This window comes from Canis lupus, unplaced genomic scaffold (genome assembly GCF_011100685.1).
Source record: "Canis lupus familiaris isolate Mischka breed German Shepherd unplaced genomic scaffold, alternate assembly UU_Cfam_GSD_1.0 chrUn_S1821H2018, whole genome shotgun sequence".
Taxonomy (NCBI): Eukaryota; Metazoa; Chordata; class Mammalia; order Carnivora; family Canidae; genus Canis; species Canis lupus.
In genome coordinates this window covers 1,048-24,131 of record NW_023330680.1, presented here as the reverse complement: position 1 = coordinate 24,131, position 23,084 = coordinate 1,048, and the positions used below count along the sequence as shown (strand labels likewise).

At 38.8% G+C, this 23,084-nt stretch overlaps 1 protein-coding gene across 1 annotated transcript; it reads left to right on the top strand.

Annotated features, from left to right (window-relative positions):
* Nucleotides 1–1,286: 1,286 nt before the first annotated feature.
* Nucleotides 1,287–19,598, top strand: LOC119864460 (rho GTPase-activating protein 20-like). The gene is made up of 5 exons (XM_038589266.1): nt 1,287–1,422; nt 4,876–5,022; nt 7,365–7,479; nt 9,934–10,006; nt 19,505–19,598. The coding sequence occupies exons 2-5, from the start codon at nt 5,005–5,007 to the stop codon at nt 19,596–19,598; spliced, it is 300 nt and encodes a 99-aa protein (XP_038445194.1). The 5' UTR covers nt 1,287–1,422; nt 4,876–5,004.
* The last annotated feature ends 3,486 nt before the right edge of the window (nt 19,599–23,084 follow it).

Genomic DNA, 23,084 nt, shown 5'->3' with positions numbered 1-23,084 from the left:
ACTTTAATTCCCTTGACTTCCCCTGGAATTTGTCCATCTAGTTGGTCTTCTGGGGGACGGGTCTGTTGTGCTGATCTTCAGGTGTTAGCACTTGGGGGATCTGCTCTGCCGCCTGCCTGTTCCAGGGCTCAGTGGGGATTTTTTACCCCCTTGAGGCTCCAGAAGGAACAACCACAGTGGCAGCGGCCAGCTCTGGAGCTCTGGAGTCTACTCCCGCAGTAACTACAGAGCTCTCCATCTGCAGGGACCTGGATGCTCTGGGGGCGGGGCCGCTGATCTGCTCAGCTCGGGGCAGGAGCGTCCTTCCCGTCCTGGGCCCTCCTGGCCTCTTCCTGTCCTGGGGGGAGGCCGGATCCTGGGCTGTGTCCCTGGCGCCCTGTGCTCCTGGGCCTGCGCTGTTGGATTTGCACTCCACCGCATAGCCACCTCTCCGCAGAGCTGCCGTCCGGGCCCCTCTGAGCTGCTCCCGGGTCCAGCGATGCCATGCTGCAGCCCTTAGGGAGCTCAGCGCACTCTCCCCAGGGCACAGTTGCTCTATTAGTGTCCCAGGGAGCCTGAGGGCATCCCCACCTTTCTGGGGTCCTGCTCCAACTCCCTGTGAGGCCTTTCCACCCAGGAAGATTGGTGAAGCTCCTGCTTCTTGGGGCCTGGGCTCTCCTGTCCTGGGGACACTCACCCCGGCCTTAGCCTGGCTCTTCGCGGGGCCCCTCTCCCTTGGATGCCTTTTGTTTCTTTATTTCTTTTTACCCCGTCTTCCTAACTTGATAGAAGCGTGAACTCTTCTCACTGTAGCATTCCAGCTGTTCTCTCTTTAAATCTCAGGCTGAATTCATAGATTTTCAGGATGATTTGAAGATTATCTAGGTAATTGGTGGGAACAGGTGATTTGGGGACACTAGTCTTCCGCCATCTTGCCCCTCCCCTAGAAAATGTTTAATTATAAATACACCTTGATATAACATCTTCTTTGAAGCACTACAGAATTAGACATTTAGGTATTCCTAAAAATACCAAAATGATTATGCCAATTAAAGATCTTAGATACTAATTGTTATCTTTATTTTACAACATCCTGAATGTTTCCTGACTTGAAGCACTCGGCAGGTTTTCTAGTCATCTGTTATTTAATGATCTAATACTAAGATCAGCCTTAATATCTGGAATAATAAATGAAATTATAATTGTTTTTTAAAAACTCCTTTGGAATGCATTACTTAATTTGAGTTTTGAAGCATTTAATCAAACAAATAATCTTATCAGTGTTTTAAATAACTTGTTAAAACTTAAAATGAATCAACTCATTTAGTTTCTTTGGTAGCACACCCAGAGAAAAGTCTCAGAAGGCCATCCAGGATGAGATCCTCTCCGTAATCCAACAGATCACAGCTACCGTGACATTTCTGCCGCTGTTGGAAGTCTCTTGTAAGTATTGTATGACTTCACGTTGGTTCAGATTTCTTGTGGAAAGACTAAGCTATTACTTTAAGAATTAACCATTTTGTTGAATTTTTTCTTAATTATCCATGTCATGGTATATAAGTGAGAAAAACGTCATGAATCTAAAGCAATGCTGGTTGTGTTTTATTTACAAGTGCTGAATAGGGAAAGAATGAAAATTTTCTACAGTGCTCCTGAATATTTTGATGTAATTTCTTCCATTTCTTTTATTTTATACACATTTCCTTGTATATAATTAAGACTTAGACAGGTATAACTGTGTCTTTCTTTTCTAGATTAGTTACTCCTTCATTCATCAGATATACCCTAAATGCCTACTGTATGCCTAACACGGTTCTGGGCATTGGGATACAGCGGTCACAGAACCAAGATGTTCTTTTTCTCTGGCTTAGATTCATGCTGTCTCGTGATTAATTATATACTTTCTGCAAATATCTTTAGTGGTTCTTTGAAGAAAAAAATCAAGTTTTTCATTAAGTAAAAGGGAGTACAGTATTTTCTGTACTAAAATTTCCATTGAAGAAAAGCAATTAGCTAATATAACTGATTAGAGATCAAGCTAAACTAGCTTTTCTGACATGATAGCTGGCTCACATGTGAGGGAGACAGGAAGGATAGTTGTACCTTTCGAAAAATAATTGTACTTTAATGATCTTATCCAATTTAGGTTCATTTGACCTACTGATTTATACAGACAAGGATTTGGTTGTACTTGAAAAATGGGAAGAGTCAGGACCACAGTTTGTTACCAATTCTGAGGAAGTCCGTCTTCGTTCATTTAGTACTACTATCCACAAAGTAAATAGCATGGTGGCCTATAAAATTCCCACCAGTGACTGAGGATGAGATAAGGACAGTGATGTACTTGTAGTTCTCAGATGCGGTTTTCCTGAAACCAAGTCAACTATAGTTGATAAATTTTGTATCACTGGTTAATTTTTAGACTGGGAAAACTTAACATTCTACATCTATTGAACTGTGCATAATTGTCCAATTTTTTCTACCTGTATAACTTTATACAGGGTTGACATAAATTATTGCACATTGTTCAAAAGGGAACTAGCAGATCACATCAGCATTGTTGTCAATTCCTTGAAAGTGGTAACTGTAGATGGATAACTTTTGCCATAAAACTAAATGCCTTCTTAAATCAGACCTTTTGGTCAAGGACTTTGACTCTGGAATATAGGTAGGGAGATATTAAATGTAAAATACAGCAACAGAAGTCTGAATATTGAGAGTCTTTGTTTAGATTCTGAAATTATCTAACGATAACTTGCAAGTAATGAAACATTGCTCATAATAGGTCTCTGCCATTTATTTTGTCTATTTTCCATATTGAAAACATTTCCAATGATTTGATTTTAATTTGTTGTAGAACTCGAACCTACAAAGCTACGTATATTGCCACTGTTTAAATTCCTGTGATACAGAACTCTTAATTTTTTTTATGTTTTCTAAAATCAAGCTTTAAATGATGATGAAATAAAGTTAAATATGTATGTTTAAAATTTGTCTTAAAATATGTTTATATTGGTGTGGTATTAACACATACAATAGAATGGATTCAGTATAGCAAATAATATCTTGTGCTTACTGAGGCCTAAGGATACAAACTTGAATAAATCTGGAGGTACTTTCAATTTAATGAACAAGCTTTGATTATATCTCTTTAATCTTATAACCTTAGACTTAAAATAAGCATCATTCTCTGTAAAAAATAATAGATGTCATTGGAATTAATTCATTTTAGCATGTAGTGTACTGGAGAACTTTTCTATCCTCTTAGCCTTATTGCCAGCCTAGTTTTCCTTATTTTTTAAGGGTCAGTTTAAGGCAAACTTCTGACGTCTTTTCTCATCTCTATTCTAAATGTTACCTTGTTTTGTAATTAAGTGCTTAGTATCAGACACCGTTCTAAGCTTTTTATATGATTTAACTCATTAACCTTCACTATAAAGTAAAAACACATGGCCTGTATCACTCATTCAGAAATTACAAAGTGAGCACCTGTTAAAGTGCCAAGTATTAGGATGAATGAAACAAAGTCCTGGTCTTTCTAAAGCGTGAGATATGGAGAGGAAAATAGATGGCAATCTTCCAGGCAGTTACTACACAGGTTTATCTCATTATGTATTTGTCTTTGTTTTTTCACCTGAGTAATCTAATCTCTTTGATCCAGTTGCCTGCTTGTTAAGAATAAAGGGCAATTCTCTCATTGCAAGACAAATAAGTGCCAGTAATTGATGACAGGTATCGTGAATGCTATTGTGAAAGCCCATTGCCTTGAGAATTGTTGAAGCTATCTAATTGAGGTCCACCCACATGTGTCCTTTTCCTGAATAAGAAAAGTAGTTCTAGGGATCCCTGGGTGGCGCAGCGGTTTAGCGCCTGCCTTTGGCCCAGGGCGTGATCCTGGAGACCCGGGATCGAATCCCACGTCGGGCTCCCGGTGCATGGAGCCTGCTTCTCCCTCTGCCTTTGTCTCTGCCTCTCTCTCTCTCTGTGTGTGACTATCATAAATAAATAAAAAAAATAAAGTAGTTCTGCAGAAATGAAAATGATGTTGAATTAAGGTATGGTCAAGAGTCTGGTTTTCCAAACATGAGGTATGTTACAAAGTGAACACTAGTAAGATTAAAACATTTAAATACTGGGCTGTTTGTAACCTCTAAACATGAAACATTAGGTTGAGAAGGAAAACAGAACTGGAAGTTCAGTAAAAATATGAAGAGTTAACAATTCTGGTCCTACTTTTGGGACAAAAGTTTGAAATTCTTTTTAGAAAGCAGTAACTGCTTTAGGAAACACTAAATGACTCTGCTAAATAACCAGAAATAATGTGGTCATTCCCTGAAAAATGTTCACCAGTAGCAACTTTCTTAATAGATCACGGATAATACTTTAATTTCTGTCAGTTGTTTTTATTCATCAAATTAAACTGTCCTAATATTGCCACTTATACTTTGTGGCTTATAACACTACTGACTCCTACTAGTACATCTATTAGAGTTGAGTGGGAGCCAAGCTACAAGCTTTATTGGCAAAGCTCAATCGGAAAAGCTTTGGCCTATGGCTCCAACTAAACTTGTCCTGCCCTCTTTTCCTATACCTTGAAGTCCACCTTAAGAGGAAGATATTTATTTATTTATTTTTTTAAGAGGAAGATATTTAAACCAACAGATGCAAGAATTGCGAATGACCTATGAACAGTGGGTATTATGTGTAATTGATGAATCACTAAATTATACTCCTGAAACCAATATTACACTATATGTTAACTAAAATTTAAATAAATGTTTGGAAGAAAAAAAGAGCCCTACATGACTTCCACACCATGTTATACAGAGAAACCAAGATTCTAAGAGAGCCTGATGGGCCTGCCCTGGACTCTTGACTCAGTTTTGCTTACCATAGGTGGAGGAATGGAAACATGTTCCGACTGGGCCTATCAGGGTTTGAAATAGAGCCCCAGAAGGGACTGAACCACACGTCTCCAGGATTCTTCTCCCAGTGTCATCAATTGGAGAGAGGAGTCAAGCCTCCATGGGAATTCACACAGAGGTGTGTAATAGTCTCATGTATTAATTGGCTTTTACACAAACAACCATAGAATAACAATTTTTTCCCTGTAAGTCTGTGGGTTATCTGGAGTGCTTGTCTTCTTCTCCTGCAAATCTGCAGGGCACGTGTCTCCTTCTATCATTGAAGGGGCAATGCCTCACCAGGACTGCTAAAGCTTATCTTCAGAACTTTCACACTGACATTTTTGCCCATATTCCACTGATGCAGGTAAGTCTTAAGGCTAAGCCAAACTTCAATGGGGCCAGAAAGTACACTCTTCTCATGGACTTGGGGAGAGGGCTGTGTGAAAATCTGATGAAAGTGATAGTATAAAAAAAAAAAAAAAGAAAGTGATAGTATAAAGGAAAGATCAGGATACCTAAATAATGCTACACTGTAACTCATTTTCCACCAGATGTCATTAATGCTACAATATTCAAATTAAGGTGAACTTTTAACTTTAATGTTCAGCCTTTCCTATTGGAAATTAACTTTGGGATTTCTGGCTACAAAGATATAAAGACATCAGAGGAAGAAAACATAGCACCTGTATTTGTTAGGTAATATTTCATTTAATTTTCCTGCTTTAGTGCACAAGTAGAATTGCAGGATCAATGGACACACAAACAGCTCTACATTTTTTAAACTTTAGATGGTCTCTTCTGTCCATGATCAAGAAGCTCATTTGGCTCCTCAGCAAGCTCATCAAGAGCAGTGTTTCTTCACCTTTCCTAATGGCTCCTACCCTTTTACATCCTTTTAGCAATTGAATGTCCATAACACATTACTTTCCATTTACTGTACTTTACAAAGCTCCAGGTTTCTTTTTTTTTTTTTTTTTTTTTTAATTTTATTTATTTATGATAGTCACACACAGAGAGAGAGAGGCAGAGACACAGGCAGAGGGAGAAGCAGGCTCCATGCACCGGGAGCCCGACGTGGGATTCGATCCCGGGTCTCCAGGATCGTGCTCTGGGCCAAAGGCAGGCGCCAAACCGCTGTGCCACCCAGGGATCCCAAGCTCCAGGTTTCTTTGGGAGCATTGTAATTACACTGTCCTCAGATGACTTTAACCAATTAATGGCAGGAACCAAAAGACAGAAGACTTAATCCTGTAACTTATCTATATCGTTCAAAGAATAAATCAAGTGTGAACTTGTGAGCTGTGGTGCAACACTTTCCCAACCAGTCAAAAGAATTGTTTATTAAATAGCCTTTTACTCTTTAGGGAATTAATTTTTGGCTAAAGTTGTAAATAATATCTTCATCTTTTTATTAAATATGTAAAGTTCTGTTTTAATTAATTTTTGTTCAGTGTAACCATGATAAAAACTTGGTGTTGGAATAACTATGGAATAGAAATGCTGCTAAATTTCAAATTTTATTAGTTACATCTTCTTAGAGCAGATCTTTATTTTTTATTTCTTTTTTTATTTATTTTTTACTGGAGTTCATTTTGCCAACATAGAGCATAACACCCAGTGCTCATGCCATCAAGTGCTCCCCTCAGTGCGTGTCACCTCGTCACCCCATCCCCCTACCCACCTCCCCTTCCACTACCCCTTGTTCATTTCCCAGAGTTAGGAGTCTCTAAGAGCAGCTCTTTAAAGATCTTTCCATTCTTCATGAATATGGCTTTGAAAGCCCGCAGCATTAACTGATGCTTATTTTAAAAAAATCTAGTTGGGAAAGCTACTTAATCTTCATTAGAGTTGACAATCCTCTTCCAATATGGCAAAAACATTGTAGCCTTAGCAAGAAAACTATTAGAAAAAGCTTAGAGAGGAAAATGTCAAGAGTTGACTCTCTGATTACACAAGTCAGTTTATGTTACCATTTCACCTACTTTTGTGCTCTTACCATTTGATCTATTTTTATACTAGAGAAACATTTCATTTATTTGTATAAAGTCCATTCATCTGCGTTTATCTGCACCATTTTGCTAGGCAAGCTTGTTTGCACAAAGGAACACATGAGATCAAAATCTTTATTGTTTTGGCATTTTATCTGTGCTAAAAAAAGCCTATGAGTATAAGCACGACCACACATACTCCACTATCCATGCAAGGGAAAGATCTCAAACCTCTTCAAAAGCTATCTAGTTATGGACATACCCAGTGGATACCTAGACATGGATCTAAATTTCTTTCTGAACGGCAGTGTCACTGACTCACATGCATTATTACTTAATCCTCACAAGAAATCTAGAGGGGTTATTGTTCCCATTTTACACGTATAAAACCTGAGACTCAGGAAGACTAGGTAATTTGCTGAACTTCAGACATCCAGGGTCTAGCCCCAGGCCTAACCCTAAACCAATATTCTTTCTCATTGGTTTTCAGAAACTAGACAACAGCGGAAGGTGCCCTGCTCCAGCTGCAGGGACTCAGCCAGAAAGACTGGAATACTACATGACTCTACCTGCAAGTTGGGGAAGGAGAACTCAACACTATTTGAGTATTGAGTTGCATTCATTTTTTTAAAAACACTTTTTCAAAATAAGCTATCATTAAATTTTATATATACATAGTATTTTTGCTGTATAATAGCATCATGCATTTTCTTCCATCAATGTTTTCTTCTCTCATTCTTTCACTTGTTTTTGTAACTACATGCTGTGTTGGAATTTGCACTTCTTTACGGGTTGGAACCAGTTTGAGAAAGGGGAGACAGAAGGCAATTGAAATGTATGTTATCATCCAAATGATAGGGTTCCCTGGTAAAGCTGGGTAGAGGCTTAGACCTCATGCAAAAACAGGGTTTGCTACTGCATCTCCATAAACAAGCCATGGGATGGCCAGAAACTGCAGTTGTCCTCACTCAAGCCCACTCCAATAGGGGACCAAGAAACACTTTAAGTACAAAAGCTCTACACAGCTTCTATAGGTCTTAAAAAAGGTCTGTTCTACGTTGCTTGGGATGGTGTGAGAAAGTGAAGAGAGCGACCCCAAATCTCTTCTCCAACACCATGTTCTGTCATCAGGATTGGAGTCGAATCCTGAAGAGGGGAATAACGCGCATCCCTCTGAATGTTTGCCAGCTTTTTAATTTTTTAAATATATTACATTGTGGGTTCCACTGGCATCATGTGAGTTGTTTAAGTAGCATACTCACAGGCATATTTTTTTCAGTTTTAGTAATTATGTATGTATTTTCATCTGTAGTCAGAAAGATACCTGTTTTTTTTCCTAACATGTTTTAACACATATTACCCTGAGCAAAGATTGTAAAGTCCATGCTGAATACTTAAAAACATGTATTTGTAGAAAAGTCATGAAGGTGGTGTACACATGATGGAAGGCTGAGAAACAATGTCATAACCCTTTGTACTCAGGCATCAGAAGGGGACCAGGCAGCTGTCCCTCTCAGCCGAGTGGTGTATGCTCACAGTGCTGCTTGCTCACACAGTCCCCAAGTCTGCTTCTCCCTACACAGAGTCCTTCTGGGACTTCTTGAAGGGCATTTTGCTTTTTGCCCATAAAAGACTAGCACCATGAGTCAGATAGTACTAAGCTGAAAGTTCACTCTCTAATTCTATTTCTTATCACTAATTATGCCCAGTCATGTTGTCCAAAATAGCTCACCAGACTTTATGATATGAATACAGAGAACTATATCCATATTAAAATGTCCCAAATTTGAACAATATGAAACTCATTTTTGTTACTCAACTTCCCCACAAACTAAATCCCCTTGCAAATAAAAGCTCTATGAGCTTTTATTTAAAGTCCAAATGCTCTCACTCTCCATTTTATACAATTGGCTCAGTGTCAGCCAGAGGCTTTTACTCAGAGCCAAGGTTCCTATAGCTGCAGCTGTGTCCTGGGATTTCACAGGAATGAGTATAGCTTCTTCAGCTTCTTCAAAGTTGCTTCAAATCTCTAATTAGTTCTAGTCTCCAAGGGGTCAGCAATCACAAAAGAAACTGTCCACTATAGAAGTTGTCACAAACAAAACTGTGGTACCCCACTTAAGTGACTATGTAATGTCACCTGACACTGCTATCAGAGCACAGCAGATAACTTAGTAGCACCTATGCTGGAGACAGCGAGGACCTGGTCTCAGTCTGGTGGCAAGCCAGCCAGCTGCACCAGCACTGAATCCACGGCCTGTGAATCTGTATGACTGAGCAGAAAGTGCCCATCAATAGTTGTGCTTCCACATATTTAATATAGGTATTCCTTTGCTTTTGCTGTTGTTATTGTTTTGTTTTGGTGATGTGTCCCGGGTCTCCCATATATATTACCTACTTTCTCTCAGAGAGTGACATTTGAGACATTATTGCCTTCTTCAAAAATATAGATAGGTATTCTGGTTTCTTCATTTTTTTGTGTCTTGTGTCTCATGTTTTGGCTACTTTGGTACAAGATTGTGAGACCACAAGTCTAGAGAAAACCTCTACTCCCAAATTCTTCCAAGTCTGTTCTCTCTAGAACAGGGAAGTACACTCTCCTCTGTAAATGCATGAGGAATGGGATGATGAACATCACCCTACTCCCTTAGTACTATGTTTAACTTACTAGTATATGACGTTTCATTTATTCTGAAAATGATAATTGTCATCTCTTTTCCACAGACATTTCATTCCTACCTAGGCAGGTTGAGTTGGGCCAGGCAAAGCAGTAGTTGGCCAGAATCAAGATTCTAAGAAAATAAAATACTGTGATCACAGTAAGAGGCAATGACTCAGGATTAGTCTTTTGTCAAGAAGTAAAAGAAGGATAACAAAGTTTAGCAAAACTTTAAGGAGATTCTAGATATCACAGATTAAAGTAGTCAAAAGTTAGTATTCCAAAGAGTTCCACCATTGAAAAGATAGAACCCAAGCACAAACCAAAAAGATTCCAAAAAAAAACTTAAATTCAGGACAGAAACTTTTCTAGTCTCTTTTATTCCTTCCTGCCTCCATAGGATCTGACTACTGGTGTGAGGAGAGAGATTGCAGATGGGAAGGAAGTGGTGCCAAGAGCTGCAGCTGCAAAAAGTTGAGTTGGTTTTGTTTCTTCTAACTTTTCAACTTAAAATTAATACATACACACGTTTTAAAAATCAAGCAGTAGAGAATGATACCAAGTGAAAAGTAAATTCTCAGCCTGAACTTGTTCCCCGACTCATTTCCAGCTCCCTGTTTTTAAGTATTTTCTGTTCTCCTGGTGGTTATCACAGTACCTCTGAAATATATGTTAATACTTGATTTCTCCTTTTATCTTGTTTATCAACTTTAGATAGCATCTATTGGAAGATGAGAAACTTATTTCTTTGATCCATCCATGTCTATGTTTTTCCAGTTACATTGCTTTGATATTTCTGGTGATTATCATTTTAAAGAGTATACTTAAACTCTATTTTGTTACATCAATTTTAGACAGTATATAATTGATTTCTTGCTATATAAATAAATAGGTGAGAAAAATCTGTGACATTATCTTCCATATCTCTCTGCTGCTTTAATATTCAGACTTCCATTGTTTCATATTATCAGTGTTACTATTAGTCAGATTCTCTTTTACAGTTGTTGTCTTCCAAGCTTTGTTTGTATGTTGATTCTACAAATTAAAATAGCATTTCCGTTATTCCAATGATTAAAATTACTCCTTACTGAAGGACTAAATAGCTCTAGTTACTGAGAAAAAAAGGGTAACCTTAGGTCAGGAAAACTGAAAGATGAATGTTCCAAGTGCCAAGGTCAAATGGGATTCCTTGAACTCAATCTTCAAGACTTTCTATTAAATTCAATTTGGTCGATGATACTTTTAATATACAAGAAATATTTATCTGCCTTTGTTCTTATTTCATAGCCACCTCTTTTTTGGCTTCTTGACTCTAAAGATGTTAGTTGGTTTTGTTTTCTTAATTTTTTTTCCTTTCTCTTGTTTTCCTCAGGAGTCTACTGTTATAATATCTGTTCCACTTGCACCTTTTTTTTTTTTTTTGGTTTATTCTAAATTTTATGGGTCTTTTTCCCAAATATGCGAGTGATGAAAAAGGTTCATCAGCACTGGTAGCATGATTTTCTACTGTGGTATTAGACTTCTTTCTTGAATGAAAAGATGGATGGCAGGGTCTTTGTACACATAAGCTAGTAGTACTGTTTTAGGGTACATTTTGGTAGTTTGTTCATCATGTATCTTTTGAAAATTGACTTCTAAAAATATTAAATTAAAATATCATATCTTATTTACTTAGTTTTTTGGTGCATCTCAAATTTTGTGTGCCTGGTTTCACTCACTGCAGTATCTCTATCTGCTTTGGGACATGGACCTGGAAGGTTAAATGTAATTTCCAGATATGGTCAGTAGAGGGCAGCAAAGGGTAGTAGAGTGAACACTCAACTGCCAAGGCCTGGGCATCCCTTTTTTCCTTCTTTATAGAGATCAATTAGTGGTAGTAGAAAATTCAGAGTGCCAGAATCAGGATAGAGATTACTCATAATACTGATCCAGGATGGGTATCAAGCTTAGAAGGCAGTGGAAATGTTTAGCCACAAATTCATAGCCTGGTATCTATCAATGAGATGTGAACCACTGGACATTGGGAGGGGAATCATTAGGCTTTCACAGTCCTGACTCTTACTCCCAGCCTGTCTAAAACCTAAGATCTTGTTCTGTAAAGTCCCAGGAATCTCCTATCCACATTGAGAGCTTTGCAAATTTCCTGTCTGACAGTCAGTTCATGGTACTAGCAGTGGCTCTGGGATCCACAACCAGCCATTTCCGGGAGAAGAGACAGAGTGGGACATGGGCACCTTACGTAAACACTGACAGTTGATGAAAACACTCACTTATGTTTAAGTTAAATAATTTGTGAGCCAACCTAAATGGGATGTGGCTTAAAATATATTTTCTTTCCTCTTCCAGGAGGGAAACATTCTTTAGGCAAGGAAATATTATAGGACTTTGAAATTAGACAAACTTGACTCTATGAATTATTAGGTATGTGGTTTTCAGTGCCTTAACTTTACTAAACTTCAGTTTTTCCAACTATAAAGTGGAAATAATGATTCTTACCTCACAAACCTGCTGCAAGGAAATGAGATGATGTCCATAAACTGCCTGGCAAAGAACTTGGCAATTTGCATTACTCAATTGGCATTACTACAATCTCTCCCTATCTTTGGTCATGGAGAATACTCATGATATTGTTACTATTTCTGAATAAAAAGTCTCATTGTCTCCTATAAGCATAAGTAAATCATTTGAAGGATTACTCTGTTAGATATCATACTAAGATTTCTGCGGTATGATCTCATTTAATTCTCATAACAGCCCTATGAAGCAGGTGCTTTTATCACCATCCGGATTTTATAAATGATAACAGTGAGGCTTCAGAAGTGTAACTAGTTTACCCAGTGTCATGTAGGTAGTAAATTATGAGGAAGGATTAAAACTACGTAATTTGATTCCAGACCTCGTGCTCTTGCCATTACATAATGTTTTCTGATGAACACATGTAATCAAAGATTTAAAATTTTAAGCAAAGAAATCAAAGAAGAAGTTTAAAAATACTTGGAGACCAATGAAAATGAAAACACACTGGTCCAAAAACTTTGAAATCCAGCAAAAGCTGTTCTAAGAGGGAACTTTAGAGCAATCCAGCCCTACCTCAAGAAGCAAGAAAAGTATTAACCTAACCTTACACTACAGAAGCTGGAAAAAGAAGAACAAATAAAACCCCAAACCAGCAGAAGAAATAAAATAATAAAGATTAGAGCAGAAATAAATGAAATAGAACCAAAAAAACCAATAAAACAGATCAATGAAACCAGGAGCTGGTTCTTTAAAAAGATCAACCAAATTGATAAAACTTGAACAAATCCTAGCTGAAAACTTTCCTAATCTGGGAAGGGAAACAGGCATTCAGATCCAGGAAATAGAGAGATCCCCCCCTAAAATCAATAAAAACCCCTCAACACCTCAACATTTAATAGTGAAGCTTGCAAATTCCAAAGACAAAAAGAAGATCCTTAAAGCAGCAAGAGACAAGAAAGCCCTGACTTTTATGGGGAGGAATATTAGGGTAACAGCAACCTCTCCACAGAGACCTGGCAGGCCAGAAAGGGCTGGCAGGATATATTCAGGGTCCTAAATGAGAAGAACATGCAACTAAGAATACTTTATCCAGCAAGGCTCTCATTCAGAATGGAAGGAGAGATAAAGAGCTTCCAAGACAGGCAGGAACTGAAAGAATATGTGACCTCCAAACCAGCTCTGCAAGAAATTTTAAGGGGGACTCTTAAAATTCCCCTTTAAGAAGAAGTTCAGTGGAACAATCCACAAAAAAAGGACTGAATAGATATCATGATGACACTAAACTCCTATCTGTCAATAGTAACTCTGAATGTGAACGGGCTTAATGACCCCATCAAAAGGCGCAGGGTTTCAGACTGGATAAAAAAGCAGGACCCATCTATTTGCTGTCTACAAGAGACTCATTTTAGACAGAAGGACACCTACAACCTGAAAATAAAAGGTTGGAGAACCATTTACCATTCAAGTGGTCCTCAAAAGAAAGCAGAGGTAGCCATCTTTATATCAGATAAACTAAAACTTACCCCAAAGACTGTAGTGAGAGATGAAGAGGGACACTATATCATACTTAAAGGATCTATCCAACAAGAGGACTTAACAATTATCAATATATATACCCCGAATGTGGGAGCTGCCAAATATATCAATTAATAACCAAAATTAAGACATATTTTGATAATAATACACTTATACTTGGTGACATCTAATAGTGCTTGGTACACTCAATAGGTCTTCTAAGCACAACTTCTCCAAAGAAACAAGAGCTTTAAATGATACACTGGACCAGATGGATTTCACAGATATCTACAGAACTTTACATCCAAACTCAACTGAATACACATTCTTCTCAAGTGCACATGGAACTTTCTCCAGAATAGACCACATACTGGGGTCACAAATCGGGTCTGAACCGATACCAAAAGATTGGGATCGTCCCCTGCATATTCTCAGACCATAATGCCTTGAAATTAGAACTAAATCACAACAAGAAGCTTGGAAGGCCTTCAAACACGTGGAGGTTAAGGACCATACATGTACAAATCCTCAACAAAGTATTAGCCAACCAAATCCACCAATACATTAAAAAAGTCATTTACCATGATCCAGTGCGATTTATTCTTAGTATGCAAATGTGATTCAATATTCACAAATCCATTAACATCATACATCTCATCAACAAGAGAAGGGTCAAATCCATGATCATTTTAATAGATGCAGAAAAGCATTTAAAAGTACAACATCCATTCATGATACAAACTCAACAAAGTAGGTTTAGAGGGAACATACCTCAACAGAATGAAGACCATATGTGAAAAAAACTATAGCTAATGTCATACTCAGTGGTGAAAAAGTGAGAGCTTTTCCCCAGGATCAAGAACAAAACAAGGATTTCCACCCTCACTACTTTTATTCAGCATAGTACTGGAAGTCCTAGCCCCAGCAATCAGACAAGAAAAAGCAATAAATGGCATCCAAATGGGTAAGGAAGAGGTAAAACTTTCACTATTTGCAGGTGCCATGATACTATATGTAGAAAACCCTCAGGATTCTACCAAAAATGGACTAGAACTGATAAATGAGTTCAGGAAAGTCACAGGATACAAACCAATATACAGAAACCCACTGCATTTCAATACACTAATAATGAAGAACAAAAAGAGAAATTAAGAAACAGTCCCATTAATGATTGTACCAAAAATAAGATACCTAGAAATAAATTTAAACAAGGAAGTGAAAGACGTGTATATATATATATATATATTGAAAAAAATTGAAGACATTCAATATATATATATATTGAAAAAAATTGAAGACAACACAAATGGAAAAATATTCCATGCTTATTGATGAGAGAACAAGTATTAATAAAATGTTCCATACTCAAAATAATCTACTGATTTGATGGAATCCCTATCAAAGAACCAATAGTATTTTTCACAGAACTAAAACAAGTAATTCATAAGCATGCATGGAACCACAAAAGACCCCAAATAGCCAAAGCAATCTTGAAAAAGAAAAAAAAAAAAAAACTGGAGGTATCACGGTCCCAGATTTCAAGATATATTACAAAGCTGTAATAATCAAAACAGTATGGTATTGACAAAAATTGACAATAGATCAATAATATGGTATTATGGGCATAATGATCACCTTAAAGTATCTCTTCTATTTGATATTTAGGCTGAAAACATAGGTGTTCGGTGAAATAGATGAAAACAGACCAGGGCAAGCCCGGGTGGCTCAGCGGTTTAGCGCTGCCTTCAACCCAGGGCATGATCCTGGAGACCCGGGATGGAGTCCCACATCGGGCTCCCTGCATGGAGCCTGCTTCTCCCTCTGCCTGTGTCTCTGCCTCTCTCTCTCTCTCATTCTGTGTCTCTCATGAATAAACACATAAATAAAGTCTTTAAAAAAGAAAACAGACCCTATCATTATTATTCTATTTAGAGCTCATTCATCAAATTAAAATAAATCACAATGGTATTATGGGAGAAATTAAGCTTTAGCTATTACTGCAAAGGTAACTGTGACCTGGTAAAAGAAGCTCCCTTTATCTTTCTCAGACAAACTTTTCTCTCCTTTGCTTTACTACAAGGAGAAGATACTATCAAACACTGTATCTTTCTCAATTAATTCCTTAAAACCAGTGACTCACAATCCTGGTTACATGTAAGAATCACTCAAAGAGCTTTTTCCAGATCTGATGAATCAGAACCTCTGGGGGAGGCAGTTTCAGAATGAGTGCCTGAAAAGCCTCCCAAGTGAGTCTGATGCATATCAGAATTGATCAACAGGACGAGATTCTAAAAGGAGAGAAGTTTTCCCGGCCTCTAAATCTCTAACCTCTCTGAAGGGAGATGCAGAGAATGGGACATAATCTGAGAATTGGGGAAGGTGCAGAGATAAGTCTGCCTATATTTTTTACCTGAAATAGATTATTTTTTACCTGAAATAGATTTTGACAGGTGCTTGATGGGAGGCCAGAAAGTGTTGCCCAATGAGCCTCCATGGTTCTAAATACAGTCAAGCATGGCCAGACTAGCACTTGTCCTTTAAAAGTGGTGAGAAGGGGTGCCTGGTGGCTTACTTGGTTAACTTTCTGACTCTTGATTTTGGCTCAGGGTTATGATCTCAGGGTCATGAGACAGAGCCACAGCTCAGAATCCACACTCAGCACCATTTGTGCTTTCTTCCTCTCTCTCTCTCTCTCCGCCCCCACCTCTTGTGCATATGCACTGTCTCTTTCTCTCTCTCTCTCTGTCTCTTTTCTCTCTCTCTCTCTCAAATAAATAAAATATTTTTTAAAAATAAATAAATGTGGTGAGAAGCCTGGAGGCCACTATCTACATGCCACTTCTGTGTTAGTTTGGTTTTAAGATGAGAAGCCTTAATAAAGTCTAAAAGGACTACCAGGACTTGTGCTCTCACCTCTACCTAATTTACAGGCCGATTTCACTCTCCTGAACCTTCTGCCTGTGTCTCCAATCCAGCAAAGTCTTCCATGTTTCTGAAACATCAGTTAGTCACATTCTGTCCCTTCAACTGACAAATGTATCTTCCCTCCCTTCCCCCTTCCTTCCTCTTTCTCTCTTCTAAGTAATCCCAAGTTATTCTTTAAAGGTCATTTCAAATGAGCTCGTCAAAGAAGCCTTCCTCTCCATAATTGAAATCAGGTGTCAAGTCCCTCCCTAAATTTCTCACCTCAATCTTTAATTTTCCTCTGCAGTACTTTCCAGAGGTTGTGTTAGGCAGTTATTGATGACATTCTCTGTTTAATATCTGTCTTCCCCCTCCTCACTTAAAATCCTGTTTTAGGAGTTGGGCCTGGCTCCCTGTTGCCCAGACCTATCAAGTGCCTTTCTCCTAGTACAGGTCCAAACACTATCTGTTGAATGAATAAAGTAAATAAGAGAAAGACTATTTTATGTCATGCCTTTTTCCCTGTCCATCCCTGCCAGAAAACTATTTCATTCACTTGTTCAATACAGAATTTTTTTATTCCTCTGATGTGCCAATGTTTGTGTGAATTTAATAATAAATCAGACATAGACTCTTTCCTTGAGGTCCATAGAGTCTAGTGGGGCATAAAGATAGGTTTTCACATGCCTGTTAGCAGGAGCCTGTAAGGGAAACCACAAACTTTGTCTGTAGGATCAAATTTCTGTCCTCCACAGTTGTCAAAGAAAGACACTGTCCATGGTGGGGGGTGGGGGGCCCTCACAAGAGGCTGTGTGACCTCCTGAGTCAGTTTGGATTTGAATCCTTCATATTATGTCACGGCTGCTTGGATTCAGAGTCCAACCTGTATGCGCAGGAGCCTCCTAATCTGTAAACCATCAGTTTCCTAGTGGAAAGGGAACACTGTCTTCATGTAACATGTTTTTAACAGGCTCCTGTAGGTGCTTTGACACTGAAGGAGATGTCCAGGTGGCAAATCAATGGTTAGTATCACTAACCATTAGGGAAATGCAAGTGAAATCCACTGTGAGATATCACACTACACAGCTATCAGAATAGCTAAAATAAAAAATGACAACACCAAATGTTCGTGTGGATGAGGGGGAAACTGATGACTCACACAGTACTGGGGAGAATGTGAAATGGCACAGCCATTCTGGAAAACAGTTGGACAGTTCCTAAGAAATAAAAAATAAAACTATAAAAAAAAAAAAAAACAAAAACAAAAACAAAAAAACATACCTAGCATATGACCTGGCTCTTCCCATCCTGGGCATTTAGCCCAGAGAAGTGAAGACTTCACGCTGACACAAAAACCTGTACACAGATGTTTATAGTAGCGTTATTAGTGACAGCAAAAACCTGCAGACACTTCGAACTCCTTCAACAGTAGTTAAGCAAACTGTGATACATCCATATCATGATGTACTACTAAGGGACACCAGGAATGAACTGTGAATCCTTGCAGCCATCTAGATGACTCTCCAGTTACATCAAATGGGAAAAAGGAAATCCCCAAATTCATAAACTATGTGATCCCATCTGTATAACATTCTTGAAATGGCAACATTATACACATGGTGAACAGATTTGTGATTGCCAGGGATTAAAGAGGTGGTGGAGGGGAAAGAAATTTGTGTGGTTGTAATCGGGGAATAGGAAGGACCCTTGTGGTGATGCAAGTGTCTCTGGGAAGACTCCATCTGTAAAAAAACTGATGTCATCTCTCTGTGTTATTTATTACAGCTGCAAATGAATCTACAGTTATCTCAAAATAAAATGATTACTTTTAAAAAAGTCAAAACTTGGAGGCCAAGATAAGGAAACCAGTATGTCAGTTTGGGCAGTTACAACATGAGCTTTGATATGTGACATCATAATGGCAGTGACCGCGGACCGCTGCGGAATCTTCAGGCTTCAAGCATTTGACAGTACTCTGCCAAGTGCTGTAGACTCACTTCGATTTCCCGTCCCGCGAATTGAAGAGAAAAGGATGTTCCCGTCAAATCAGAAAGCACGCTGAGCTTACAGGTGGACATTCAAGGGCTTCAGCGCATGAGGTAGTCTTCTGATTCCACTATTTCTGACCATCCAACAGACCGGCAATAACAGGAACTGTTCTTTTCTTTGTTTCCTCTAATACATAGGAAACTATTAGTAACTCCAGCACCAGCTTCCTGAGAAGCCTGCTCCTGTTCATAAGATCAGTGCTGCTGAGCAGAAGGGAGCAGGCTTTATACATCCTTGGGGGAGGCGGAGACACTTTCTTGGCTCCATGAGAGAGCCAACTCTCTCTCTCTCTGTGAGACAGTTTTTCCAGTGGGTCTATGAAATACCTGTCCTAGTTATGAAAGAAATTTTTACACTCTGCTCATTGAGTTGTTTTATTACCTATTTTGACCAGGAAGTCCTGTCGAGCTCAGCCAAGTAATAGCTAACTCTTGTTTCAGAAACTTTTCTGAGGTTTTCCAATATTTTTGTTGATCTTTAGAATTTTTACCCCAATTTTGAATATTGAATAAGATAAGATGGGGGTCAACTTCCAGGATCTTCAGTTATCTTCATTTTATCTTAACATAAAAGCAATTTGTAATTAATTCTTCACACGTTGTTTTATTTTATATTAGGCCACAAGTTGTCCTGTTTGTTGTTGTTGTTCATTCTCCTTCTTGTAATCTGCTCTACCTTTGGCTTCTTGGCTCTCGCCTACCTAATGGGCTCACAATTAGCTCTGCAGCTTTCTCCACCACACCTCTAAGTGTTCGCATGCCCAAGGCTTTGTCCTTGAAACTGTCCTCCCTCTGCATCAGTTTCCCAAGTGACCATCACCTCTTTCTATAGCTTTCTGTAACTCAGGGATCCCTGAGTCTGAGCTCTGGAGCTCTGCTTTGGGGGTTGAGACTACATTTTAGTGTTGTGTGACCTTGAAACTTGGCATTAAACTATATTGTGTATTTGACCAGTAACTAACTGCTCTGTGTTTGATGTCCTTGCAGGAAGACCTCGTCTGTGGAGGTGGACACCCACAGCGAAAGCACTACATCATCTGAGGTGCCACTCGGACCTTGCTCATCCATGGTCCCCGTTTGAGCTCAAGAAAGGCTGGAGGAGGCAGAAGTGGCAGCTTTTCTTGTACAGCGATTTATTACTGATGTCTAATACCAAGTAGGTGTACCATGTTTCGTGCTCTTGTGAATCTCAAAAAAATGCATTCCCATTAACCCTTACTATACGAAAACATAACATTTTTTCCCTTTTGTGTTTGCCAATGCTTGAGTCCTTCATTCCATGAGTACTTCTGGAGGTCTTTTTGTGTCATGTCCCTGCAGCAAATACAATTGACAATGTGACAGACCAATGTCTCTCCTGCCTGGGACTACAAATGATAAAATAAGAGGGGGAATGATAATGATTAGTGCTGCTGATAGAAGGTGGATAGGGGGCTGTGCGGAGAGGGTGGGAACATGTTAGAGAGGAATAGTCTAGGAGGGCCTCTCTGAGGTGGAGCATTAAAATCAAATCTATGAGAGGAGAAGCAGCCACATTGTGCCTGAGCCATCGAGGCTGAGGACTTGCAGGTCTACATGGGTACAATCTGACCCTCAGAGAGGGGCTCAGGGAAGCCTGATTTGACTAGAGCCCAGAGCATAGGCCATGCTATCAGATATGATACTATGCTCAGGGGTCTAGTCACACAGGGTCTTCACAGGCCATGGTAAAAAGTGGAATATTTTGCCAAAGGATTTGTAATTAGGGGACTAACCAAATCTGATTTATATTTCAGCAAATTTTTCTGACTGTTGCTAGATAATAGATGGATGGGTAAGCAAGAGTGGAAGCAGAGAGTAGTTAGGGGAGGCAATAGTCCTGATGGATGGTATCAGGGCTCTATCTTAGCAGTTTAGTAAAAAGGAAAGATGGAGCAGGGTAGCCCGGGTGGCTCAGGGGTTTAGCTTCGCCTTTAGCTCAGGGCATGATCCTGGAGACCCAGGATTGAGTCCCACATCAGGCTCTCTGCAGGGAGCCTACTTCTCCCTCTGCCTGTGTCTCTGTTTTTCTCTCTCTCTCTCTGTGTTTCTCATGAATAAATAAATAAATCTTTAAAAAAAAAGATGGAGCAGATAGATGGAATGTAGGAGAAAGAATTGACTGTGTGTTTTCCTCTCAACCCTGAACACAAATGCATTGAATATCCAGTCTAGAACATGATGATTGCTCAATAAATGTGGGAGCAGGTCATGGAAGGTCACCTGTTTACTTACTCCATCTCTGTTTGCATTATTCACAAAACGTGGAAGACCAAGAACACTCCCACAAACAAAATATCAAGAAGTTTTTTGGTCATGAGAAAAAACTAACTCCCTCTTTTTTTTTCCTGCTTTCACCCTAGATCTCAGTTATGCCATGTCATAGGTACGACATGCTAGTAATAATTTGGCAAAATGATATACTCATCTGAGTTACATTAATAACAATTTATCAGGGGCTTACTACATGTCAGATATTATGCTAAAAACTTTATGTACCTAATTTTGTCAACTTTACAATGACCCTGTGAGATGGGAGTATTTTTATATTGGAGAACCTTGATGCTCAGCAGTCTAATGGATCTGCCCAGGTTACCATATTAGTAATGGACAGAGTCTACATTTGAAATCAGGTCTATTTATTTCAAAGCACAGGCTTTTATTCACTATGTGATGCTACCATTTCTATTCTCTCTTTTTTCCTGAATTTCATACAACATTCCATGAACACCTAGATTCTTTCATTATTGAAATCGACCCTTCCTTTACATTGAGTGAACAACTAACTCCAATCTGCTTGGTAAGAAATAGATCAGAATGCTTAGTGAATTGAAAAATGAAGCAAGTATAGCATCAAAAAATCAGAGTCAAAGATAGTAGTAAAATATATTTGAGACTAGGGAAATTGCCCATAGATGTAACCTTGAAGGTGGTGATGTCATAAGGAGGACAAAGAGAAAAGGAATGTCCAGGCCTTGGCATGAGGTCCATATGAAAGACTCTCTTCCTCCTGATAGAAGGCCAAGTCATTATTTTAAAAATGCAGCTAGTTACCATTCTCTTTATTTAACCAAGGTGTATGGGAGACCAAAATATGTGGGATGCATGCTGGGAACCACACTAGGAACATCACAGATGCCTCACCCACCTGGGTTTCTCAGTGATTGAGCATCTGCCTTTGGCTCAGGTCGTGATCCCTGGGTCCTGGGATCGAGTCCCACATCGGGTTCCCCACAGGGAGCCTGCTTCACCCTCTGCCTATGTCTCTGCCTTGCTCTGTGTATCTCTCATGAATAAAGAAAATATTTCTCACAGCCCTCCAAGGCCATATTTTTTATCATCCACAGGCTGCAGAGATGAAAATGGGAACAGAGGAAGTCTCAGAAATGGTCCAGTCATACATAGGGAAATCATGCAAGAGATTCCAACCCAGGCCTGCCTTCATCAGAAGGCCATGTTCTTCCTTCCATACCATGTTGTACCCTTCCATCCTTAGCCCAAGAGACATGCTAACAAATAGCAAACTCATTTCCTGGTTCTTAGGACCTTGCAGACCACTCATATTCAATTTACAAGGGGAATATGTTCTTCTTCTTTTCTTTTATCTTTGTAATTATTATAGCATTAGGGACAGGAGAAGACTTTCCTTTTCTTACTAGAACTATTTATTGTCCTGGGTGCTGCTTACCTCTCAGCCGGTTTTACAGAGCCTATGATGTTCTACTAAAAAGATTTTTATATAAAGATAGTGTTGTTTTTCCACTAGAGAGTTGCATCTATTGAAGGGCTGAATTTTTATTTCGAATGGTTCATTATGACAAAACAAGTTGAACATTTTTCATCTTTCACATATTGCTTTTGAGATATGTCCTTATGTCTACTCAAGGGTTTTTATGTGACAAAATCTTTATCAATTTATTTGTTAATGTTCTTTGAAAGAGACTCAGTTCCCAAAAGATTATCTTATATACTTTATATTATACATTGGTAATATTAGAAAATGTAAGTGATCACAGGCATGTTAATTTCATATTTAACCCAAGGTCTTTGATATAGAGAGAACACAGATTTTTAGAATTCCGAGTTCGGGATATCATCATGGTCAGGTTCTGGTAAGAGCTCTTTTTCTGCTTGCACGCGGCTGCCTTCTCACTGTGTACCCCAAGGCATGTCCTCAATGCATGTATGTACACACATACAGATCTCTCCCACTTCTTACAAGACCATCCATCTTACTGGATTAGGACCTGACCTTGATGATCCCATTTAAACTTAATTACCTTCAAAAGCTCTAGCTCCAAACATGATGATACTGGCAGAGAGGGCTTTATGGTAAGAAGGTGGGAAAGCAGTGGGAGGGAGACACAATTTCATCCATAGCAGTAGCAAGCAGCACTTAATGCTTGCCACAATCTTTAGAAAACTACTGAGATCATTCCCATAGTAAATATTTTGGTATTTTTGATCACTGTTAATATGAAAAAATTTACCTTTTTTTCTAGAAGGAAAAAACTAAGAAGAAATAGCCCCTGAAATAAAAAAACATATT